Raw genomic sequence first — 27304 nt, 5'->3', positions numbered from 1 at the left:
ACCACTTAATAAAATACACTTTTTTTTGGATGTTTAAAGGGATTACGTCACTCTACCATTTAAAATGTTATTCTTGAACCAACAAACATATTTTTCTTTAGTTGTAATATTGGTGTAGGCGCCATCTCAGTGCATTGTGCCTGAGTCTGAGCTTTCAGAAGGAGCCAGCGCTACACATTAGAACTGCTTACAGGTAACCTATTGATCTCCTACTCCCATGTAACTGGAGGAGTCCCAAGCCAGATTCCCATATGTACCACTTTTATCAATACAGGTGTCAGGGAGCTGCTATCTTTCCTATACTTTCCTATTGTTCTGCTGATCGGCTGCTGGGGGGAAAGGGAGGGGAGTGATATCACTCCAACTTGCAGTGCAGCAGCTGAAGTCACACAGGTCACATAGCTGTGGCACCCTGGGAAATGAAGGTCATGGCTAGCCCCATGTGAAATTTCAAAATTAAATTAAAAAAAAAAAATCTGTTTTTGCATTGTCAATGCAGGTTTCTGCTGTAGAAGCTCTATTAAATGATGCATTTTGAAAACAACATGTTTTCTCATTACAGTATTCCTTTAAATATCCTCTCCTATAGTCTACAATGCCCTACGGTCAATTACATAATTCCTTTGAAAAAATAACCCTTCTCTGACTTTGAATGTATTTTTACACATTTTCTCAACTCCCTTAAGCCACTTTGTTATACATAAAACTACCCCAACCTGGCAAGCTAATTTATGTTTTTTGTATAACTGGGCTAAAAACAAAAGCCCATTTTCAAGTAGAAATATACTGACCGCTGACATCTCTACCTCCCGCTTGCATGTTGGGATATGGTGATTTTTAAAACATGACATTTTTACATTGTTTTGTAGCACAGTTTATATATACAGTTTGATATGGTTTTTAAATTGGGACCTTATAATACAAAAATGTCATTTTCACTATGCCATAGAGTATAACCTGCCATTTAAATGTATTCATAGCTTGAAAATATTTCAGAAATACAAGAAATATGTACTGTACAATAGACAATCTGTGCTTATGGGAGCTGCAGATATGTGAAACAGCATTAATATACACAAAATGTTTAATATTTATAGTAACAGATCACTATTGTCAGTTTCCAAATTTGAAAGATATATGGCAAAATTGCTATAGTAATCTGTTTTGATTGACAGAAAGACAATTGGCATGTTATCATCTCTTTAAAGTAATATGCCTAACGTGATGGAAGGGAAAATGAAAATCTGCTGCTTGAAGCATAATGGCAGGGAAGGGGAAATGGGAAAAAATATTTGCAGATGAGCAGCTAAAGTTACAGGTGATGAAGGTATAATTGCAACATGGAAGGAGGCAGTTAGAAATTGATAAGGAAAAAACGAGCTTGCAAGACAGGAATCACAGAATATGAAAATTGTTCAGAGCCAGAAATGATAAAATGACATCAATAAATGGGAGAAATAAAAAGGTTACTGGGAAACTGTAACAAGACAGAAGGGTTGGAATGGAGTAGATGAACTGAGTTTATATGTCAAACAAAATGATCAATCTATCTACATTTTCTTTCTAAACTTCACGAGGAGATTCATAAAGTATAAATTCTACCAGCCACACAAATCTCTTCCATTGGCTGTTTTGTTACAATAAACACCATTTTGGGTCATATAAGTGCAGACTTCTCTTCATTTCTATATATATATATATAATTTTTTTTTTAAGGTAAGAGCATAATGTACCCCCTTCTGTAATAAGTATAACCAGCCATCAAATACTCTTTTTTGAGACCACATATTCGCCTAGAGGTCCTGTATGTGTGTAAATAGACGATGGTTGGCAGGAGTGCTCCATATTTGTCCACTTGGCTACTTATTTAGTACCAGTATGATGCAGCCACACACCTGCACTTTTGCATGGTATTTGGTATTACTGTGTGACAACGTAGATACTTTAGACTTGCATATGCGGAGCATTATAGTTGTGCTTGAACTTGTGCCCTGTAACATCATCACCTGTTTATCTGCCTGACAAACAGTTCTGTACATGTCCCTGTTGCCCACCTAATAAAAGTCAGTTACAAGAAGCCTTGCGGTTCCAGACTGGAATCGTGCCAACAAGTGTAAAAATATCACAAAGTGGAGGGCATTGTCTGCCTGTAGCATAAAAAAGAAACTTTTCTTCAAGATAAGCAGCTTCTTTTTCAAACAGAAGCAGTACTTAGTTACATCAGATCTACACATTAGTTGAACTGTATACTTTCTATGCATAGCAATTTAAGATAATGATTGCTGCTTCTGTCTGTATAGCTATTAACTGCTACATCTTTAATGAGCTGAGATAATAATTCTGAGATCAGTAATTGGTTAACTGACATCAAAGAGCATCAATAACATAACATAGCAGAGGCTTTATCTGCCTGGCTATATCTATTCTGTGCACAGCTTTTCCAACCTCTCGAGACAATGCGGTAAAAGTTAGTCAGCTAAGTCTCCAATTTCCAATGCCCTGTACTGTAGGTCTGTTAATTGCAGAACACGCAAGGGATTATGAAGACTGAAGTTTTGGCTGGAGGAGGGTTGACATTTGCTACACTGAGTCAGTGGATGCAGTGGTCAGAACAGAATGGGACATGCAGATACTGCTTTCAATAATAATTATTGTTACAACCGTTGAAAATACCTAATCTATAAGGAGAAGTTGCCCAGAAATACATTTTTAAAATTTTTTTTTTAATTACTCGGGTTTAGAGCCCCCTTAAACTAGCTGTGTATGATGTCAATCCAGCTAGTCCAAAACATTTTTCTCATTCAATAACAATTTCAGTACTGCAGTTTGTTCTTATAGGGACTATGTTTTACCTGTAACTTGCTTTTGTGAAGATAAAACCCTCAAATGGTTGTCATTTTTATTGGACACAGCAGTGATCACCTGACACATGTCGGGAATGATGCGTTTTTCTGCAAAATCACCCACAACATTCTGTGCACTTATATGTATTTCCATAGGATGCAGCCTGCTCACACTTACCAGTGAGGACGTACGCTGTTTAGAATCACTCAAGTTGTAGCACATCCTACTAAGCCATAATTTCTGTAAATAAATATATCTTATTTTATGTTTATACCTGTCTGAATAGTATTGGATAATATTGTGGTACTTAATGCACACAGTTTCAATAAAGTTATGTTTTTAAACTGGTCAAGTTGTATTCTTACCTGGCTAGGCTATATTTCTTGGTTATTTGACTGAATAAATCTATTAACAGTTATGCACCCATGCAGTGATGGAAGCAGGGAGTACTGTGGTCTAACTGCTATCTTGTCTGGATAGCTAGAAACTCAGCCATGAAGCATGGCAGAATTGTGACAAGACTTAACCATTTGATTAAAAGCACAGGTGTTATTATAACTACTCACAGTTTTCAACATTTAACCTACTTTACAAAATATTACACACTGGGAACTATCTGCCACATGTTAAACTGGGTAAAGTTAAGATATTGTGTTGAATAGCCATGCTCATTTTAGTAAATCTGCTCCAATTGTTTTCACTCACAAACACAAGCTACATTTTTCAGTTACTGTATCATATCTGTGTTTTGTGCAAGGCAGATGGCTGTAAAATAGTAGTTGTTCTATTGTTTGGTCAAAGTTTTGAACACTAGCATTTCCATTTGACTGGCATATATTTATGAACCACAGGCAATTCGCTCATTTACCTTGAATATAAATAAAATGCATTGCCCATTTTAGTGACAAAATGTATACATTTTCAAAAGAATATATAAGCAAAGGGCATATTGAAAATATTATATTCCACTAAACTGCGGCAAAAAAAATGTGCAGAGACAAAAAGAGTGGCATCAAAAATATGCCCATTGACTAATACATTTGGAGTGAGAAAAAAACGGGCATTGACTTTAATGTATTTGGAGTAAGAAAAAAAGTCGAACATAACAGACCTCCTTCTTCAAAATCCTTGGCTACATTTCTCCCTGACTTTAAATCCTGGCTCTCTTTTTTTCTATGCTCTGACACCCCTGCAATTATTTTAGGCGATTTCAATTACCATAAAGATGACCCCTCTCAGCCCTGGCCCTCTCGATTTCTACATCTTACCTCCTCCTTTAATCTCCAGCAGTGGACTAATACAGCTACCCATAAGGATGGTGATTTTCTAGATCTGGTCTTTTCCAAAAAATTTAGATCTGTCTGCATTTAACAGTGAGCCTTTTCATCTTTCAGATCATCATCTTATCTCTTTTTCTATCTCACATGTGTCTCCTTCTCCTTCTACTAACGCTCAGTCTAAAACCCTGATTCGCAACACTCGAAAGGTTTATATAACTGCTCTCTCTAACTCTCTTAGCTCTAACCTCTCCTCCTTCTGTGCTTCCTCTGATCCTGAGTTACTGGTAAATACCTACAACACTATTTTATCAACCTTCAGATACCAGTAATCTCAACCTTTCCCAAATCTCCTCTCTCTGTATTCAGCTCCTTTAATCTTGTAACAGAGAGAAGTTTCTCAGCTTCTCCAATCCTCTCCACCTACTACATGCTCACTGGATCCTATGCCCTCATCGCTACTAAAACAGTGTGCCTCTGCCCTTACTCCAGCTCTTACCCACATATTCAATTCCTCTCTGGCTTCTGGTACTTTTCCCTCTCTATTCAAACAAGCCTGTGTCAAACCCATTCTTAAAAAGGCTACGCTGAACCCATCCTGCCTTTCTAACTATCGTCCTGTCTCTCTCCTGCCCCTTAGCCTTTAAACTCCTGGAACGTCTTGTCTTTTCTCGTGTCACTAACTTCCTCTGCACCCATAATCTGCTGGACCCTATGCAGTCTGTCAACCATTCTGTCCTTATGCAAATTCTCTGTTCTCTGGGTATCCGGGATCAAGCTGCATCCTGGTTCTCTTCCTCTCCAACCGCTCCTTCCCTGTTGCTCTTGCGAACAAATCCTCTACCCAGTTCAACTTAGTGTGGGGGTGCCTCAGGGCTCTGTGCTTGGTCCTTTGCTGTTCTCCCTGTACACTCTCTCTTTAAGAGACCTTATTTCTTCTTTTGGTCTTAAATATCACTTATATGCAGATAACATCCAGATATATTTAGCCACCCCTGCACTAACCACTGATGTTCAAACCAAGATTGCTAAATGCCTCCTGGCTATCTCCTCCTGGATGAACCAAAGCACCTCAAACTTAACCTAGCTAAAACAGAGCTCATGGTCCTTCCATCAAAACCTTGCCCTTCTCCTCCTTTCACCATTACTATTGATGGCATGACCATCAACCCTCTTAATTCTGCACGCTGCCTTATTCTTATCTTTGACCAGTCCCTCTCCTTCTCTAACCATATTAATGACACTGCCAGAACCTGCTGTTTTTCCCTCCGCAAAATATTGCCAAAATACACCCCTTTCTTTCACAAGTAACAGCTAAAACACTAATACATTCCCTTATCCTTTCCTGCTTAGATTACTGCAATCTCCTACTAACCGGCCTCCCAGACTCCCACCTCTCTCCCCTGCAATCAATCTTAAACTCTGCTGCCAAGATGCTCCTGCTCTCTCCAAAGAGGGAACCTGTTCAGTCTCACTTAAGCTCTCTTGCATGGTTGCCTGTTAGCAAAGGATAGCTTACAAAATCCTTCTGCTAAAATTCAAAGCCCTTCACTCCTCTGCTCCTCACTACATTTCTTCACTGGTCTCCCTGCATGTTCCTGGTCGTCTCCTCCGCTCCTCTCCTTTTAGAGCCTCTGTCTTTTTACACCATCCACACCCATTGCGCTCTCTCGTCTTAAACCTTTCTATCTCGCTGCTCCTTACCTCTGGAACTCTATCCCTGAATCCCTCCGTAGGGAAAACTCACCCACTCTCTTTAAGAAAAATCTCAGCTGTTACCTTCTGGAGCACTAAAACATTATTTTGCCCAGTCCTGCGCTTAAGGGCAAATGCCCATACCTGGTGCACTCTTACCTTCCAATTTGTGCCTGTATGTTACCCAACCACTTAGATTGTAAGCTCTACGGGGCAGGGACCTCCTTCCTACTGTGTCTCATACAACATGGCCATTATTTTCTGTGCATTTATATATATTTATTTAATATAACACTTGTCGTCCCTGTGTGTAATTTTGTATAGTGTAAGATTGTACAGCGCTGCCTACCCTTGTGGCGCTTTATAAATAAAGTTATACATACATACATACATAAAAATATTGCTAGCTTAAAAATTTCTTGCACATGAAAAAAAGTCGCCTATTCACCTTAATGTGTTTTGCGGATTTTTTTAATTAATTAATTGAAATACATTTCATACTGAACTAATCTTGAACTACACTACTTTATATTTACAGTTCAAAATACAAAAAGTAAGAATATACAGAAGGAAAAAACTGCACGTGTAACCACACACCACACTGATTGCATTTATATGAATGCGGTGCCAATGAAGTCCCTTTAGCAGAAAGCCTAATGTATAAGTGTGCAGCTCTCTGCATAATAATATGATGACAAGGCTTGTAATTAGAATTTCAAGAGCTGATGACATTAGTGAAAAAACCTTCTATCGTGCTTTTTAAAGAGGTTTTCAAAGACAAGAACCTTTTGAACTTACTGGAGATGTTCCTTTGAAAAGAGAAATCTCTGCACATTAAGATGTGCTTGCTTGTGTGGCTGCAGCCCTCCCCAGCATCACTTGGATAGGAATTCTGATTGAACTAAAATATATTCTCCATGTGCTTAAAAAAGGGACCACAATATGAGTTATTTATTTTTTTTATAGCAGCAACTATGGGGAACCTGCAAAATCACAAGGCTCATTGAGATCACGGGGCAATGAATGCATAGCTAAAAAATATAAGTAAGGCTTTATACAAGCAGTTATGTAATTGCTATGTTAGTGTGGCAAAGACCTATTTCAGTCTAATTCCAGTCAAAGTACAAGGTCAATGGATTTTAACATTGCACTGGAATGTAAGCGGTATTAGTAGTCAACAGTAGAGGATACAATGACGTTATAGATATCAGTAAATGAGTCATGATCAAGAGAAGTCTTTGGGAGAAGAGACTAGTTAAGTAGAACAGATAGATCATTAGTGTGAGCATTCCAAACCAGGACTGTTGGAGGAGTATTAGAATAAGGTGAAGACAGTCAGAGACAAAGTAATGATTAAACAGACGGAATCGGTCACTGCTAACATCATGCATGCGCTGTTCGTGTATTGTATTGAAAAACAGATCAATGCAGTGGGGATCCTTATGGGTGTCTATTCTGTCAAAGGAGCAAGCAAGAGGGGATGTAAGATAAAGAAAAATATATATATATGCATTTATACGGATCCTCTGAGCACTTACATTCATTTACATAATTTTTCTATTTTTGGTGATTACTCCAATATTAGCAGTTTTAGACTGCTAATACCAGGCTTTTGACTCAACACCCTTTTTGGAGTATCAGTTAGAATATTTGTTAGAAATCCCCCCTCCCCAGCCACTCACTTACCCCAGTACAAGCGGCTAGGGGCTGCAGGCAACCAGGTGGGAGAAAGGTATCCAGGTAGGGGCTGCTGTGCACACTGGGCCCCTCCAAAGATTTTTTGTAGGGAGCCTGGTACATTGTTGTACAGGTTAGTAGTAATCTAATAATGCAAATATCTCATAAGTCACTAAAAATATAAAATGAATGTAAACAGCAAAAAAAAACAAAAAAACTTACACCATCTTTACCTTGACATAATTTGTACTCTTCATTGGTCTGGAGAAATTGGGCACTCCAAAATCATCAACGTGGTATCCAGACTGACAATGTAACGTCAAAGTGTACAAAATACAGTATGCACAAACTGCAGTAAGGATTTTGTGAATATGACATTCTTATAAGGACAACTTAGCTCTAATATAATTTAAATCCCTACAGTTTTAGACTAACTATACATTTATGAACCTTCATGGTGTAATTTGTTTGTCCTGCTTTTTAAACAGAATTCATAGGAAAGCAATAGATGCTGGCCTGTTGAGATTTTAGCATACCATTCACTGTGAGATTTGCCTTTTGTTCCTGCCATCCATTGCATTTACTAGACAGGCTTGGGGATATGCTAGAGAGTCTGTTTTAGGTTACACAGACCTCTTATTCTCAGCACCAACTGCAAATTAAGCTAAGGGGGATTGTGGGAGTATTCTGAAACAGCAGCATACAAAAACCAAAAACCTGGACTAAGTCTGAAAGAAAGACATACCTTCTTTAGAAGAAAAGTGGGAAATGAAAAAACAAAAATGCAATATTGTTCATTAGACATTTATTACTTTGCAAGGTAAAGGGAGTTGCACCTTGTTTGCATGTTCACAAACGCTTTACTGAATTAGATCAAAGTATAAATAAATTTTTTGCATTGCAAATATTTTTTCTTTCAACAATTTTTTTAATTACATTCCCTGCCAAAGCCCAACATAGAATTGATATGGTAGAGTCAGAACCAGCAAACGGAAAGAGATTTACAAATAAAGTTATAGGATCTATTATACTGAATACTGGAGTCCATACCTTCAGTTTGTTAAAATCATTAAATAAATCCATTAGAATTGTTTTTCTAATAATATAGATTCATAATATCTTAGCAGGGATTTTTACAGAAAAAAAGAAATCATTTTTAAAAATTTGAATTACAGGTATGGGGCTCATTATCCAGAATGCTCAGGACCTGGGGTTTTCCGGATAAGGGGTCTTTCTGTAATTCGGATCTCCTACCTTAAGTCTGCTAAAAAAATTATTTAAATAGTAATTAAAGCCAATAGGATTGTTTTGGCTCCAATAAGGATTGATTGTATCTTAGTTGGGATCAAGTACAAGGTACTGTTTTATTATTACAGAGAAAAAGGAAACCATTTTTTAAAAATGTGAATTATTTGATTAAAATGGAGTCTATGGGAGATGGCCTTTCCGTAATTCAGAACTTTCTGGATAATGGGTTTCCAGATAAGGGGTCTGATACCTGTATTTGATTATAATGGACCCTATGGGAGATGGCCTTCCTGTAATTTGGAGCTTTCTGGATAATGGATTTCTGGTTAATGGATCCCATGCCTGTACTGCTTTCAATTGCAATTATATTTACTAATAACTTTAAAACCATTAAGCATGTTTAAATTATGCATATTAAAAAATGTCTTTGAACTGCATCTGTTTATGAAGAAAAAAAAAAATTTTTGGTTAATTTAAAGAACAAATGCAATTACTTGTTACATACTTAAGGTGAAGGGCCCCTTTAACAACAGTAGAGGTAAAACAAAGTATGGATTTATTGCCCAGAGAGGCCTACATTTTCATTTGCTGTTCTTTGGTACTTTTCTTGGGTCAGAAAATTCTGCCATAATGTACTTTGTCTAAACAAATGCACTGGAGAAAATGTGGTACAAAGCCAAAGCTGTCAAATAGCCTCTGTGTAAATGCCACTTTCTTGCTTAACACTTACCTTTTCTGCATAATAAAAGAGTCTCAGGGAATTAAAAAAAGAGGAGCTGAAATGATTTAATCAGACACTATTGTTTTCCCTGAGTCTCCCAGAGAAGACTTTTTTCTGCTAGAAATGAGCACTCAGGAGTTTCTTCAGCATGACAACACCTTTCCCCCGGGTGGGGCTAGATGTGAGACATACATGTGGTAATTGCATCTCAGTAGCTCACTAATTGATATGCAGTATAAAGCCCAATGGATAAGGTACTTGCTGGGATTTTTGTTAGACATTTCATTTTATCTAAGTTCCAGTTTAGTTGGAGTAGTACTGTGCCATGATTTGGGATAAAAGGTAAGATTCCATTGTATTAATTCTTATAAATAGATATTATATCATTTCTTGTAATGTTGACTTTGAACTGTCAGTTTCAATCTACACTAGAGTTATCTTACGGAAGGAGGATACCTACGGTTAGAACAGAGACTGAACTAAAACTGCGTTGCTGCATGTTTTCATGGTTTATTTTTTTTTTTTTTTTTGTTATAAACTTTAAAGGGTGGAGATTTTATAAATCTGTTGTTGGGTTTGATATTAAAGGCTAAGCTAAACATGTGATTTGTAACGCCCCAACAAAATGCACAACATTATTTTCATGTACTTGCAATTAAACTCCAGGAGATACAGTTCTGCAACATCTTGGTTTCCAAAGTTTGGCTTTCCCTAGTTTAAAGGGGGAGCTCACCCTTATAAAAACTTGTATTGTTTTAGATGGACCCATTCTAAGCAATATTCAACTTGTCTTATACAAATCTCTTAATTATAAGAGCTCCTACATTCATTTGACTCTATTAAATTCTTCCTGTTTGTATCCACCAATATTCCTATTCACCCATTGTGAGGTTTTGTTTTTTTAAAAAGCTCAGCTAATTATTACATACTATAGGCCGGCCCCTGGGATCATATGATTCATGGCACACACACGGAAAAAAAAAAAGAGCACGCATAGATGTTTGGTCACAACAGTGAATTAATGGAGAGAGACTGCTCCCAGGCTTTTTCCTGTTACAGTTAGAGTTGCACTATTTTCTGTCAAATGATCTCGGAGGGAGTACACAGCCCATCACAAAATGGTGGCTCCAGGTTAAAATATGTAAAACGGCAATATTTACTGTTAAATATTCTAGTTTTATAAGATTTTTTATTCTGGGGGTATCGTTTCTCTTTAAATGCAGTATTCATGTTTTGATACAACAGCATGCATTAATATAGATGCTTGTGTGTAAGAGCCTGTCGGTGATCCTGAGGACTATTTCAGTTTCAGGCTGGAAAAAGGCAGAACTAAGGGCTAAACTCCAGACGTTATTGTGATCAGATTTTGTGGGTCAGATTTAATCTGATCCACCATGCAACAGCACAAGATTATTTCCAATCTGATCTCTATAGGCTGTAATGTAAAGTTGGATCGGATAAATTTGGATGGTGTGTTTTGTTTATGTATCTACATCCAACAGTCAATGTAATTCAATGTGAAAAAAAGTTGCTCCGATTGAATCCGACTTCGGATGTGGACTCCGCATGCCACGTTTACATCCTACAGGCATGTTGTGACAGATGGCAATCCTTTATGTGGTTTACATCAGATTTTTGTATCAGTCCCATTATATTTTAACCCATGTGACTAACTCTGACTTGTCAGTTCCATTTTGACGATCCAACACCATCTGACAAAAGTACTTGAGGAGTTTAGCCCTAACTCCAGCGACTAAAAATCTAAATAGACCTGAACAGTTTTTCAAAACCCACAAAAAATACTAAGGCTAATATGCAACCTTTAAGGTGCAGTATTCCTTTAAAGTTTGGATGTAACTGATAAAAATAGCCATTATAGGACTGTCAGGGGACTGTTTACAGAGGATAATGGGTGTAAACCTGAAATTGGAGCTGACATGGAGTAAAATGTTTGTTTTTGCCAGAATATTGTCTTGACAGCAAACACGGGAAGGTGTGGTGTGGATAAGGCAATGGCAAAATGGTTATACCAGCTGTAGTATCTTGTGAGTAAGGCTATTTATGCAACAGGTTTTAGGGCTCTTACTAACAAGTGTTTTTACCTGCGTGGATTTTTGTCTTCCACCACAAGGCATTGCAGGAAAAATGCAGCCCTTAATTTCTTATTTATTTGTACTCACTGGAGCACATGCAAGCTTCAAACACTGGTGGAATACATCACATCCCACCTACATTTTGGCTCTTGCCTGCACCACAATAAGTATAGCCTAAGGGCTAAACTCCATGCACGATTTTTTAGGATGGTATCAGGCAGACAAAACATATCCTATAAGTTGGATGTAGTTGCATGGGCTAAAATATAATGGAACTTATAGAAATATCTGATGTGTAAACTTCATGAAAGATTTGGCATCCAAAACAACACGCCTGTGGGAAGGGAACACCACATGCTGCATCTTCATCCGACAACTTAAAATATGATGGTGTCTGACTTTTTTTCTCATTGAAATACATTGACTGATGGATGTAGATGCAGGAACATAGCACACCACTAGACTTTACCTGACCCAACTTTACATTACATTACATTAAAGATCATTTTGTAGGATCCTACAAAATTTTGTGGTGTTATGTGCTGTTGCATGAAATCAAATTAAATCTGACCCACAAAATCTGATCATCTCCTGTAGAGTTTAGCCCTAAATGTAAATACAGATCTGCGATGGAACACATAAACCGCAGGGGAATGCTGGCCAAGCACTTAAGTATTCTTAATTACTTCAACTTTCACTTTGACTCAAACATATGGAAAATACATTGTGTGGGATAATAATGTGAAAATGGAACTCCATTTATAACCATCTGTAATCTAGAGTGGAAAGCCAGGTTCCCCTGGTAGTGTAAATTTTATAATGTGGGGTTTTTGGAAAGTATGTTCTTGAATTTATGGCTGAAGTGTATGACTATTTTGTCGTTTTCATGCTTCTGCTTTCCCAGAACCATAAGCCATTTTAAACTTCTTAAAATTTGCATTTTTAATATCCAGCTGTGTTTTCATAATAGGTCAGTGACCACTTCCTGGCATGCTGTGCACAAAGAAAGGGAGGAAGTTTTTCATTTAAATTTCTTTTTAATTAACTAGTACTGCTAAGGAGCCAGGAGCTTTTGGAAGCTAAAGCTGCAATCTGTATGTCCCAATTACCACCTGTGGTCTCACTAGTACAGAGAGCTCAATTGCATACGCTCTTCAGTAGAAGAGCCAAAATTCTGACTTAAAACAGAATATCTGTTTTTAACGTTACCAGGTTTGGCCTTTTGCCACCCCTGGCAACTGCCACCCGAGGCAAGTTTCTCAACTCTCCTAATGACAGCAGTGCCCCTCTTTGTTATCTGTAGAAGACCAAGCTCAACTTACGCAAAAAGGGAGATGAGAGACCAGGAGCTGTTATTGATGGATAATTAGGTGTTGACAAAAAAGTACAGCAAAAGAAACTTCCAAAACATCCTGTAATTGCTCTCCTACCCTTTTACCTAAAAAGGTTGCTCCATTGGCAGGTGCATTGCTCCTTAGCCCTAGTTCTTGTACGGTATGTATGTATGTATATCTTTATTTATAAAGTGCTACTTATGTACGCAGCGCTGTACAGTAGAATACATTAATACAAACAGGGTGTTTATAAGATAATAGATAAATACAAAGTATAACAATAAATACAGATAAATACAGCTGCAATAAGTTAAGAGTTGAGGACACGAGAGGAAGGAGGTCCCTGCCCCGTAGAGCTTACAATCTATAAATTCTATAAATCTTCAAACTCTTTAGACCGTCTCCATATGAAGGAAAAGGAAGTAAACATAAAGAGTTGGTAATGCCCATCCTTATTTGTGTGCCTATACTAACCTAAGCATCGAAACCATACTCCTTCTCTACTAAAAACTCTCTGCTAAAACATTCTGTTTTCCTTTTTACTTCCCTACTATTCTTTTCTATTCCACATACACTGCCTCCATCCCAATCCCAGGCAATTTATTGCCAATACAGTTCAGAACAAAATTCCACATAAAGCCATTTTCTTGGAATGCTACATAACCCTGAACCCTGAACCTACTATACAATCTTACATTATTTAGACAAGCTTCAAAGCTTGTCCTGTTAACAAATCACCTTATTGCTCGCCAGCCCCTTGAATGTTGCTCCCAGTGGCCTTTAAGCAGTTATGTTTGAATTCATGGCTTGGAGGCAAACTTTAGTTGCATAAAACACATGTGTACTGATAGAGAGCCTCCTGTAGGCTGCCAGTCCACATATTGGCTTTTGGTAGCCAAACACTGTCCATATTTGTTGCCCCCAGGAGCTTTTTGCATGCTTGTGTTTCTCCCCAACATTTTTTACATTTGAATGTGGCCCATGGGTAAGAAAAATAATTGGGGACCCCTGTACAAATGCATAGTTTTGCAATACAATAGGATGATGGGACAAAAACATGCTGTTTCCAATAGAAGTGAGTCTTGTGTGTTTTTCTATATAATATGGAGTAAGGTTTATAATAATATTGGCTTAAAAATAGTCAACTGTACAATCTATGTGTTGAAGTCATACACAATTATCTCAAATAACCTTGTGTTATCAACAACATTGTGATCTAGTCAAGGCATTTTAAGACACTGTATTAAAGTTAGATGAAACAAGGAAAACTGTAGGAAACTGCAGTTTCCAAAGATAGTGCCCACTTAATTCAAAACACCCAGAACCCCAGCAATATAAGGCAGTGATGTAAATTAATATAATAATGAAGGTGAAGCTTACATAGTGGATGAATGAATTTCCCCCCAATTGAGTAGCCAAAAACAGTTAATGTTCAATTTTGCTGGTGTTATGAAGTTTTTTCTGGGCTTGTAAGCACCCGCAGGCATGGGTGCAGAGCTAATTGCAATATATAAAATTGCACTAAAATGTAAGCACATGGTTGCAGAGCAAAATGTCATATATATAGTTGACTGCACATGACAAGGGGACTCCTCAATTGACCCTTCGCCTTGAGGTACCCCACTGAACCCCCTTGTTACATATCTCAATGAAACACCAGGAGACAGAGGTGGAGAAAATGGCCACAGCATTTATTCACATTTTATCAAATAAATAGGACCTTGCCAGCCTAACCCAAGGCAATATTCTAAAGCCATAATTCCATAAGAGGTCGCTACTATGCTCTGCCGTTCCTCGCTGAAGACTTGAAGGAGTATTAGACTGCCTCTACCTACAGAGAGGATGGCCCCAAACTCTGCTACCAGCAGGAGCTGCATTACCAACCATGAGAGAAGTTCAGCAGCCCTGCTGCCGGTCCTGGATCTGCAGTGTCTCGATGATAGGAAATCCAAGCAGGCTGTCACCTAGCACAAGCAGTAGTAGCGTCTGTATCTATCAATCCACCGTGCAGTCACAGGAGAGAACCTCCTTTCTCCCTCTGCTAAAATGACCTGTGCAGTACTCTGGCAAGGTCCTACCGCTGCTGTGACAAATAAAACTTAAAATATATTATCATATATCCACTATTTTGATCCAGAGGAAGGCAAAAAACCCAACCTGAAGCTAGTGCCAATTATGCCTCAAGAGGGAAAAAATTCCTTCCTGACCCCCTGGGCGATCGGAAACATTCCCTGGATCAAGAAATCGTTAACATGAATTAAACACAAAGCTGACTCTCAAGTTTATACCATATAAAGATACAGAAAGCACAATATAAAAATGCATTCAGGTAAAATTCCACATTCAGTTATTAATAGATAATATGAAAACCAAAAGAAGAGAAACTCCTGACATTTCTCAAAATATGCAAAAAGAGGGAGGGTGGGTGGGATGTTTCTACCTGCTACATCACATCCCTCTCTTTCTCCGCCCCCCAGGCCGGCTTTCTCCTGCCTTAACTCTTTCCTTCTCACCTAATCACAGTTGCACCTGGTTCTTCCAATCTCTAAACATAAACCAGTGTAATCTGGCTGCTGGTTATTCGGATCCCTTGTCATGCAGCCCCTGCGCTTATATCTCCAGGGCTTTCCTTTATAGGCATAGGTGCAGAGGTAAATGATATGTACAATATTGTACAGTAATGTAAACATATGGCTGCAGAGCAAATGCCTGATTGGTATAGGTTACCCCAATTAGGAAATTTGCAGAATTGTGTGCATGTCTCCATTTACTGCCATAGTGAAAAGCTTAATGTTAAAGCTATAAAGATGTACTGTTTTACTGAGCTTCATTAATTTACTCCATTCCCTGATTTATATTGGTGTTGTATGTGTTATTAAAGACATGAGGTGCAGTTCATTAAGTAACCAGGAAAAAAAGCTAAATAATTGTTTGAATATTTACCTCTTGCAGTTGAACACCAAAACTAATTTAAAATGCTTCTTCTTTACTCATTAGACTTTTCTACCTGACTGTCCAGCTGTCTGCTGTAATCCGCTTGGGAACTCGTAAGTGCCTTATTTCTCCAAATACATTTGCGGTTCTATCTAAAGTTTCATTAAGGGGAAAAAACTGCTGCTATTATAATGAGTGGGTCAAGGTTGTGTCTTTCAAGTGGCGCTTTGGGGAAGAATTAATAAGGCTAATCAGAGACAGACTGCGGGCACAAGCTATCTTGGAATTCTGAAATTTCTAGGTTTTTTCCTTCACTTATCTCCGTAAATAAGATCCGTCTTTAAGCTATTACTGTAGACTACAGTATCTACATATAATCAGCTTATTGAAAAAGGACCTAACTGCTATGTGTTCCAGTGGAAAAACCCTATCTGAAACCTCTTATTTATGATGGTGGGGGGAAATACTTCCTGACTCAAAAAAGGTAATCTGATCTGCTTCATACTAAGAATTAGTTTCTATAACAGTGTATCATTCTTGCATGCTAAAATGTCATCCAACATTTCTATCTAATATACTTTATCTACCAGTACAGTTGCTTCAGGGAGGCTTCTACAAATTCATGGATCTCGCTGTAAAAAAATTCTACTTTTTGCTTCTTAAGATGGAACATTTTTCCTTCTTTTCTTAAGGGATGCTCTTGCATATTGGAAAAGCCTACTGGTGAATAAAGCTGAGTTTATTCTATGGTTCCCTTATATATTATACATTATCATCATATCTCTTATGTGCTCCTCTGCAGTGTAAATAATTCTGCACACTGCACACCAAAAAAGTATTGTATATTCAAGAAGACTTTATATTGCTTCACTCATGAAACTATACTCCTTTAAACAGGGCCGGCCAAGGTATTTTGGCACCCTAGGCAAGGTATTCAATCAGTGCCACTCTCCCCCCCCCCCCCACCCCAGTTTACCATTTTACTTTTTCAGTTTTTAATAAAGAAATATTGCAACACATTAATTAGTATAACTTATGTAAATATAAATATGCTAACATGAAAAACAAAAGGTGCACTAAAAAAGCAAATATTCAGAAAAACCAAAGCATGTTTTTGCAGTGAAACAATATTTAAATAAGCGAAAATAAAGGGTACTGTTAACACTGCCATGCAGTTGTTGCCAAGATGTCACTTCTGTGTACCTATTTAGTCCCCCTCCCTTATTGCCCTCTTAACCTGTGCCACCATCCAGTGCTTCCACATAAAATATTTAGTCCCCCTCCCTTATTGCCCTCTTAACCTGTGCCACCATCCAGTGCTTCCACATAAAATATTTAGCCCCCCTCCCTTATTGCCCTCTTAACCTGTGCCACCATCCAGTGCAGCCACATAAAATATTTAGCCCCCACTTCCTGATCGCCCCCCTCCTGTGCCAGCATCAGTGCAGCCACATAATTAACCAGTACCTTCCCTTGCTCCCCAAGAACCTGTGCCATATACAATATGTATTTAGCCCCCACTTCCTATCCGTGTACCTGTGCCAGCAGACAGCCCACCACATAAAATTGCTCTAGTTCAGTGCCAGACTGTGCGCTCCACCCCTGCTCTTATCTCACCGGCAGCCGTTGATTGACATTGGTATGGACGCATGCTCAAGCTCCATCCCTCTAGTGTCGGATATCTATAGCGTTAAGGTAAAGGCTGACATCAGAGGAATGGGGGGGGGGCACAAAAAGAACATGTGCAGAGGGAGTTGGAGCAGGCAGGAGAGCCCTGTATTAACGATCCGTCGTAATATTAAAGGGTAAGTGAACCCACTAAAGATGAAACAAACAAAAAAATCTTTCTCCTGAGAAGTGCGCCCCCCAGTGATTGCGCCCTAGGCAGGTGCCTACCCTGCCTACCCCTAGTTCCGGCCCTGCCTTTAAACACAGGGTAATAACCAGCTTGCCTTAGCTAGCAAGCAAAGCCAGCTGGCAACAGCAAAGTTTATTTTGTGCAAGTACCCCTACGTCCTTCTCCATCAAGACTTGTCTAAACTAAGTAGAATAAGAGTAAGTGGCTTGCATATTTTAAACTCCCACATGCTTTATCTTACATTCATTATCACTAAGTCTTGTCTGTTATAGTTGCCCAGAATGCCACTTTGCTCCAAAAGAAGCATATGTCCCCTTTGGCAAAATTTAGTGCCATAAGCATTTAAGAATTTGACAGGCTTAGATCAACACACATTACTTGGGTATATGGTATGTGTGTGTGTATATATGTGTAACACAGAACTGTTGAAATTAAACAAAAGGTAAATAAACAGTGGAAAAGTAATTTTTATGACAAAAAACACCTCCAAGCTGGTCTTTAAAAGAGTGTTACATGCTATAAAATTGTGTAATAACTGTATGTCTAAGTGGTAATAATACTATTGCGAATTATTTGGGGCCTGATGAAATTGATTATAGTTTATGAATATAGTAGTAATAGTAGACTGTTCCATTAGGACGGGGGCTACTGTGCATTATGGTCTTAATATCTGTAAAGCTCTAGGTAAATGTTGATGCTGCATAATAAAGGCAAATTTAATTACATTTTTCCAAAAGAATCAATGTCCATTTCTTTATATAACTTGTCTGTCGCAATATTCTAAATTTAATGAGTATTAAACTCCAAACAAAAATGACCCAAAGTTATTGAAAGAGGCTTTATAGTGAATGTTGATGTTGGTGAGTGTGTTTATAGTCTATTATTTGTATTCTTTTTAATTTTTCTTATTTATTCATAATTACCTTTTTGTTTTTGTAGCAATGCAAAATGAAACCATGATAAATACTGGCTCTGAGCTTTCTGAGAATACATACATACAGAAACTTTTGCAGCATGTTGACCATAATGAGAAGGAAACCATTCCATTTATTGGCCTGACAAAAAGTAAGATGTGCTTTTATAGCTATCTGGCTACTGCATTTCATTACATGATTCCCAATATAATGGATAACTAAGTGCATGTGTTTGTGGCACTATAGAACTCTTATTCAGTTTATTCTATTCCTTCTAGATTTTTATTTTTCTTCCCCCAGTTACCCCTCCTCACATTCACATTGTCATGAATGCAGAAATCATATAGGATAGAGAGAAATAAGATCAGGTCATTTTATGTATACATAGGGCATTGGGTCATTTATCAATTCAAATGCAAAGTGCAATTTTGGGTGCCATCTTATGTTACCCATAAAGTGGCACTATTCCCTATAATTTCAGGATGAACATATTGCCAACCAGGTAGAAGTGCAGGAGCATGTCTGGACAAATACTTTTATGAATTGCACCAATATCATCCGATGCATCCATTTTAGAGTTGCCCATATTTGCAGGTGCATTCATAAATGACCCATATGATCGTAAGGACAAAGTACTTTGCGCTCCATTTTTAACTTATACCACATGGCCTCTACCTACTTTTGTGTTCATGCTGAAGCAATCCCATATTCACCAGGTACTAAAATGGCTAAAGATGTGTCTTATTATAATAGGGGCAGATTTCCTTATGCATGCAGTGCAAACTGTTTCATCTTCCACTTTAGGGGTATAGGTTACATTTGTGCTCTAAACTGATTTCAATGGCTGTACTTCATTAATTATGTTGCAAAGTTAGCAGCCAAACTCTCCTTTAGCAATATGTGCAGCACTGGCAAACCACACCATGCATTTCAGCAATATGAGATTACTGCTAGGTAAGTACAGATACTGCCCTGTAATGTTCACAAGTGACAAGTGTCTCTGGCAACATTTGTAAGCTTTATGGCAATAGTAATGAATTTTCTAAAATAGTTATACATCTTTTATTTTTTTATGCCTCTCCAACACACCCCAATTGATTTTTTCTATAATAAACTGCCACTGGTTACAGAATGGCATTAAACTACCATTTCTTGTACATAATTACACCTCTTAGTACCTTTAAACAAAAATAGCTCATCCTTCATATAAACCATGTTGGACGATGGCAAATGTGATGGTTTTCATGTTGTTCTGAATAATCTGCCTGTTGTAGGAACCTATTTTTAAGTCCACTCCTGTTTTTTTGCACCTGTGGAGTCCCACTTCTATACATAATGAACTCACCTCCTACAATAAATATATTGTAATTGGATGTTCCATGCTTGCAACAATAGTTACAAGTGCCCTTTTGTTCTCATTAGCAGCGCATATGTCATGACTTACCTCAGGTCTCACCCTAAGGGCACTTTAAATTTGTATTCTGTGTGGCAAATGAGCATGTCTAGGCAGTTACCTATTAAGGCAATAGATATTTATTTGCATTTCTCTATATTATCCAGAGCGAATCATGTTTATCTGTGTTTATTCATAGCATCCATGATTTCCCTGTGGTGCAAACTACATTTAAAGAAACTAATAGACCTTGTATTTAAAAGTTTATCTCTTTTAAAATCGGAGCATCCTTGTTTTAATTAGTCATAAAGCACAATGCATGAATTCAGGGGCACGAGGATTGTGCTTCTAAGTTAATCAGTATCCTTCAGTGATACAAATGTAATATAAACATGTATATTATGCAAGAAGTCTTGTGTAAGAATCCTTTATATTTTTTTTCCAGATAATGCACTAGACAAGCATTGTTGTAAGAATGGAGGGACGTGTGTTTTGGGAAGCTTCTGTGCATGTCCGAAACATTTTACTGGAAGATATTGTGAGCTTCATGTCCATAACCGGTGTGTACAATGCTTTATTGGGATTTATGCAGATAAATGCTTAAACATGTAAATAACTATATAGCATTTCGACTTTCTGATCTGGTATAAAAAAACTCAAACATCTCTAAATATTGAGGGGAGAAAAATACAGATGTCAGAAAATGTTACCCCCATGACTGTTGGAAGCTTGGAGAAAAGTCTTTTCCTCTACAAACTGTGCCGCATCAATTTGCCAAGCCCTACTGTTTTCTGCTATGTTTCAATGATCGCAGAAAATTGCACATGGGAGCAGATCTGTTTACACCTTTGCCTCTGCCTACATTTCTATGCAGGTGGAAAAAACTGCCTGGTGTGCAGTTAGCTTAAAGGTAATAGAACATGGGGTGCTTGTGTCACATGTAGGAAGTCTGCTCTCTCCTGGGCAATACAGTACATGAAAATATATTTGTACCATGATCAAGGCATGTGATATTAGATTGGAGTAAAGAGATTTCCAGCAGGGCTATGGCACATGATGTGTTTGCCTGCTACTATTTGTAAATGTGTTCTGCTTCCAACAGGAAATGTGGAATTATTGCACATGGCCACTGGATACAGAAGACGTGTGCTTTATGCAGATGTATGTATGGAACTATGCACTGCTTTGCATCTGGTGACTGTGGTACGTATAATGCCAGGGAGCATGTGTTAAGTCATGTGCTGCATAGTTTGGTGTTATAAAATGCACATTTTTCAGAACAGTTATCTGGTTAACACAGAAAAGAACTTCTGTTTTAAAATAATTTTAAAGATTATAGTGCAAATTCTTAAGGTTATTATGATCACATTATAGTAGTATATTGTGAATTTAGAGCCCTTATGTTGCTTAAACAATAGTGTAGAGTAGTGTAGTTATAGAGGGGAAAAATGAAATACTATTGTAAATGTTATTGGCACTTACATGGGGAATCTGTTTCTGGGCATTATGCCAACCATGTTTTTTTCCTCTTCATAATGCAAAGTTTTAAAGTAAAGGCATTTACAGCAGGAAAATGCATGTTTCATGTGCATCTTTTTAATTTGGATTTTTATTAATGTATGCATACTTTTTTTTTCTTCTATATTTAAAAGTTACAGCTATAAAATACAATAGATGGTGTGTCTCTTTAAATAACATAAAATGCACAATGAATTTGTCCCTTTAGGATATGGATCTTTTAGAGTTTTTAGACCTACACTAATCTGAGCATTTCAGTATAAGCCTTCTCCTTTCAACCAATGTCCTTTAGAATATCTGTTCAGGAAACAGATAAAGCAGATACAATGAGAATTTGGGGGGATTTGGATCCAATCATTGAGGTCATGCTCTTTGTGTCCTTCTTTCTCTCACTCAAGAAAAAAATTGAAATGGCACAACCGGCACAATCAGATTGTCTTTATAGGCATAAACCCCATTTTGGCCCAAATAGTAAAAGTGATTTATTTATTTATTATTTGCAGATGCAAAGGATTATGTGAAAGACACCCATATATTTCTATCAAGAAGCCCAAGCGTATCCTACTGCCTCACCTCATGGTTTTTAGTTATTGCTGCCAGTAACACATTGCTGCACTAAGATTTTCTTTATAAGAAAGCAAATATTTATATATAGTATATTTTTAATCCAATATAGAACTTGAATTTATAGAAGATGATTCTTTTTTTAAAATGTTTTTTTTCTAATGAAATGCTAGCTATTATACATATTCTCTTTGCTCTTCATTCAAAATATTTTATATATGTATATCTCTATATCACCAATATTACATTCAAGCCGTTGTTTTTAAAATTTAATATGTAAATCAATATTTAGACTTATGAAACCTGTAGATATACTGGTGGGTTTTTTTTTTTTTTTTTTTTTAAATCATGCTCCAAATGGGTATAAAATGGTTGAAATTACCTAATCTCCAGAAGTAGGCTGCTGTATGATCTGAACACTGACCAAATCAGACAAGTTCATCTCGTATGGTAAAATCTCCAAACAAGCAGATATCGCCATATATGGGCAGGTTAATACCTGACAGTCCAATTGCTTACATAAAAAATTATATAAAAGTGGTCACAACGCACCTTCGTTCATTGAATTAAGGGCATATTCACTTATACCACCAAGTTATTTCACCTTTGGCGTGAGAAAAAACTTAACCAGATGCACAGTGCTAATCAAACTTCTCTGTAGATGGTGCTAAATATGATTAATGTTTTATGAGCCTATAGTAAAAATAAGAATGAATTGATAGAACTTGAGTTGCGCTTAGACCACAAGGTCCAGGATACACTCCTGGAAAAAATTGGACCGGTGATATCATTACTGCACAAAATAAATTTTGTGTGAAAACTTAACAGTTTATATCTATTCTGACCTGAGCACACTGTTTATAAAAATGTACACACAAGTTTAAAATGTGTGCACAAAAGAATTTTACTGTGTGCATAGCCGACAAGGAATTAGAGATAATATTGCTTCCCAGGTGCCTTGTGCTGACTGGATCTTACAGAACACACAACATTTCTAGTTCTAAGATTCGACTACAAACAGGTGTGTTGAAAAATATAAACTGTGGTGTGCATTGTGGTTAAGTATAAAGATGTTGACTGGTGGGGGATAATTAAACCCTCAGAAATATATTTCACAATATACAGAAAGCAATAGATATTGAGTATGTGTTTTTTTCTGTTTAATCGAACCATATAAGACGTCACCATGGAGTTCAATGACCATAAGAAGACTCCACTTCTAAAAGCTTTTGTACAGGTCATGGAACTTTGAGGTGATGTCTAATATCCCTATATTTTACAAAATATGTAGGTTATATTTTAATAAAGCACAATCCATCAATATGGATTACAGTAGGGGGGTACACTATTTGATATATAACATGCCCTTTTGTGTCTGCTGATGTCAAAATACTGATATATACTGAGTCTATTAATCATTTTATTTTCATTTTTTTTCTGCTAGCACTAGTGTAAAACTATAGCTCACATATATGCACTTGTGCTTGAAGTTTTTTTTGTTGACAATTATGTATATATTATATCAAAGCAGAAGCCAGTGAACGTTTTGAACTTTTCAAACATCACTTTTATTCAATTGATATATTTAATAATCTTTTAACAGAGCTAAGGGATATGTTGGCAAAAAGGGAGATTGTGCTGGGGAAAAAATACAAAACTGTCATTAGATTAGTTTCTCCACATTTTGTGTATGCAAGATATGTTTGTAAACTGGTGTAGTGTTTATAGTCTCCAATCTCCAATAAACAGTTATTTACTGCTGGGTCACTTTTGTACAAGATTATTTCTGATAATCTACCTTCTCGAAAATAAATGGCTTTATATTAACTCTTGTTGTTCTTGAGTACAAATTAAGTTTTGACTACACAATATGAATACTTCTGCCTGCTAAATACTAGTGCATAATAACCATAATATGTATAATTTCCTTTAAAGTATCTTACATTTCTCTAATATAAGGGTATCAAATTCACTTTTTGTTTTTAAAAGGTTATCCATAAATGACATAGACATAGGGGCACATTTACTAACCCACGAACGGGCCGAATGCGTCTGATTGCGTTTTTTTCGTAATGATCGGTAATTTTGCGAGTTTTTCAGCGTCTTTACGATTTTTGCGGAAAAAACGCGAGTTTTTCGTAGCCATTACGAAAGTTGCGCAAAGTCGCGCCTTTTTCGTAGCGTTAAAACTTAAAAGGCGCGACGTTTCGCGCAAGTTTTAACGCTACGAAAAAGGCGCGACTTTGCGCGCAAGTGTTAACGCTACGAAAAAATCACGACTTTGCGCAACTTTCGTAATGGCTACGAAAAACTCGCATTTTTACGCAAGAATCGTAAAGACGCCGAAAAACTCGCGTTTTTACGCAAAAATCGTAAAGACGCCGAAAAACTCGCGTTTTTACGCAAAAATCGTAAAGACGCCGAAAAACTCGCGTTTTTACGCAAAAATCGTAAAGACGCCGAAAAAATCGCAAATAATACGAAAAAGTCGCAAAATGTTCGTTTCCAATCGGAATTTTTCCAATTCGGATTCGAAATCGTGTCTTAGTAAATCAGCCCCATAGTGTGTATTCTCCCAAGTAAAATTTGCATATTTTTGTTCTTTTGAGTGAAAGCAGCCAAACTGTTCTGATTGTTTTAAAAGAATCGGCCATGTAAACTAGGCCATAAACCTTTCAAAGTTTTATGTAATATCCTACATATCCAACAAACTTGCATGTTTATATAACGCAGTATATAAAAATGTAGATTAAATTAAAATAGATAAACCTCTTTTATATACATGCCTCCCATGTCAGCTTAATTTATTTTGTTTGTTTAGAAAATGTCTATGTGGTTCGTTGACATTAGTAATGGCAGCAGCAGAGATATATATTTTTGCTAAGCACTACACAGTGTAAAATATCAATTTTCATAACATATGGGGACCATCCATTAAGAGCTAGAATTATGAAACTGAGAAAACAAAGATGTAGCTGAATTTGGAAATACCAAATGCTGAATCCTGTCCTTTTTTGGCTCACTTACTTTGTTTTATTTATCACAAGACAAGAGATAACAACTGAGTGCTTTGCTTTAAGGCCAGCAATGTCTGGTCTTTCTTATATCATGTATAAAGCTGATCCAATTGCATGGCTTTCCTTATCTTGACATTTATTGATCAGCCATTCAGATTCAGTGCAAATTGCCTTGGAAGAGCCAACAGTCTTCAGTACAATAATACTAGAGTGCTTGGTGGAGAGTGTTTATCAAAGTCCCCTTGCAATTAGTAGCTGGTAAAATATGTTAATTGGTCAATGCATCTTTTAAGTCGTTTGTGATAACTAATCATATGGTCCAAATGAGAAAATGTGAGCAGAAACAAATAGAAACTGAATTTGGAAAATTAGCTTTGTGACCTAAAAATAGGATTACATATATTGTATTGACTCAATGGCACTCTGCAGCTCCAGTCTGGCCCAAGGAAAGTCACGATAACGAAGCTTGAATCCGAAACTTTCGTAATTGGCGCGACAACTATGATTTTGTCAGGCAAATTGTTGCGCAAATTGTCACAAGGTACAAAAAAGTTGTGCAAATTAACGAAAAAGCCGCAAAAAATACGCACAGTACGAAAACTTAGAAAAAATACAATTTCTTTGTATTCAGATCGTACTTTAATGAAGTGCCCCACAGATACACTCCTAGATACATTGCTCTTTGCATTTTTTAAAGATGTGGGGGGTTTCACTTAAGGTGTAAAAAGCAGGCCCATGTCTTAAATGCAATTAACAGGGTCCCTTGTGCCTGCTTTTTTGTGCTTTGTTCATTGCCCCCCAAGCTTGATAAATAAGCACTAATATATTTCACTGCAAGACACTGCTTACTGTAGCCTATATCACACATGAACTTCTCCTTTTAATGGAGCCTACTATTCCTATATATTTGTGTAATACTGCACCCCATGCATGCAATGATTAATTAAAAAAAATCAAGACACATCTGGCTAATTAAATAAGATCAAACAATTAAAATGGAAATTTAAGAAAGAAATGTTTATTAAAAATAAATGTGAGTTAGGAGAGCTTCACAATATTTTTCCATAGAAGATATACAGATCCCGGCTCCATCTCCTGCTGTGCACGGCAGGATAAGCATTTCACCAATTGAGCTATATGTTACTCCAGAGGATCTCCAGCCTCTTTACAGCTTAAGATAGTTTATGGCCCTGATAGGATCTTCTAGACTTAGCCAATAAAGGCGTTTTCCTGTTTCTTCTGTTTGCTTCCAAGGCAGCTCTCAAACCTGCACAAGATACATACAGTAATAGCTCTATTTCCAGGACAACATATATACAGTAGTATATAGTGTGTGCTGTTATTCATCAACTAAAAGATGCAATTTAATGTGGCCTTATTTCCTGCAACTTCTTTCATTGTTGCGTTGGATTTTCCCCATAGAATTCTTTATTCAGAGTAAATAAATATAACTGCTTGTTTGCAGGGCCTTTCTAACAATGTGAAACAGTAACTAAGCACAGCTACTCTGCTGCAACCTTTCTGTTCGTATGTGAAAACTGTTATGTCTTGTGTTTGTATCCCCTTACAAATGCACTGTGGGAGGCCATGGTGCTATAAAAAGTATAAGTATATCTTGCTTATACATTGAACCAGATCTTTTTTGTAGAACGTAGTGCATTCTGTATGTGAATGAGGTGTAAGTTGCATCCATAAGTAAAGCTGGTCGTACGTGCAGATTTGAGGTTTAAAAGGTAAATCTGTGTGTGTTGAGCAAATGATCTGGGTATTATCTTGCTATAGTTGTCAGCTGTTTCTGCAGTGAGACAAGTTTGAATATTTTGGTCTTGTCCCTTTGCTCCTACAACAATATCTGTACTTGTACTGCCAGTCCTGAGATAGCACTAGTATGATCTTTCCAGACAATGATGTCCAATCCAAAAATTATGCTTCTGCCAATCTATTCTTTGAATGATCATGTTTTTAAGATAGCAGTATTTATTTTAATGATTCATAGTTCTATATACCATACAATTGGGCTTTGTCTGGTTATGAGAATACCTCGCCTTGTACAGGCACTGTAATAATTGCTTTTCCATCTAAAAGTACATTTATATAAAAATGTTCTCTCATAGAGAAATAGAGGCCCAAATTATTCCTGCAATGTGGCCAGTCAGTCAGTGACCCCTTATTCTGAAAATATTTGACAGATTATGTTTTTCTTTTAGTATCAAAATG

At 37.1% G+C, this 27304-nt stretch overlaps 2 protein-coding genes across 3 annotated transcripts in view; one reads left to right on the top strand and one right to left on the bottom strand.

The window, feature by feature from the left end:
• The window catches only part of lrrc2 (leucine rich repeat containing 2), a 143443-nt gene extending 133883 nt beyond the window's left edge, over positions 1 to 9560 (bottom strand). Inside the window, exon 1 of the mRNA XM_031890967.1 lies at positions 9472 to 9560. The gene's annotated coding sequence lies outside the window, so the exon portion shown is untranslated. The remainder of the gene's footprint in view (positions 1 to 9471) is intronic.
• Positions 9561 to 9574: 14 nt separating this feature from the next.
• On the top strand, positions 9575 to 23897 carry tdgf1.1 (teratocarcinoma-derived growth factor 1, member 1). Of its 2 annotated transcripts, none has more exons than XM_031896636.1 (6): positions 9575 to 9804; positions 15887 to 15936; positions 18621 to 18746; positions 20434 to 20548; positions 21091 to 21191; positions 22010 to 23897. In XM_031896636.1, exons 1-6 carry the CDS (start codon positions 9788 to 9790, stop codon positions 22123 to 22125), a joined length of 525 nt encoding a protein of 174 aa, XP_031752496.1. In that variant the 5' UTR covers positions 9575 to 9787; the 3' UTR covers positions 22126 to 23897.
• The last annotated feature ends 3407 nt before the right edge of the window (positions 23898 to 27304 follow it).

This window comes from Xenopus tropicalis, chromosome 1 (assembly GCF_000004195.4).
Source record: "Xenopus tropicalis strain Nigerian chromosome 1, UCB_Xtro_10.0, whole genome shotgun sequence".
Classification (NCBI taxonomy): Eukaryota; Metazoa; Chordata; class Amphibia; order Anura; family Pipidae; genus Xenopus; species Xenopus tropicalis.
The sequence above is the reverse complement of the archived record's forward strand: the minus strand, read 5'-3'. Positions and strand labels throughout refer to the sequence as shown.

Excerpts from the sequence above, each read along its gene's own strand:
- tdgf1.1 (XM_031896636.1), top strand. Across the intron at positions 18,747-20,433 it reads ATTTATTGGCCTGACAAAAA|ATAATGCACTAGACAAGCAT; the intron begins GTAAGATGTGCT and ends TTTTTTTTCCAG. Across the intron at positions 20,549-21,090 it reads GAGCTTCATGTCCATAACCG|GAAATGTGGAATTATTGCAC; the intron begins GTGTGTACAATG and ends TGCTTCCAACAG.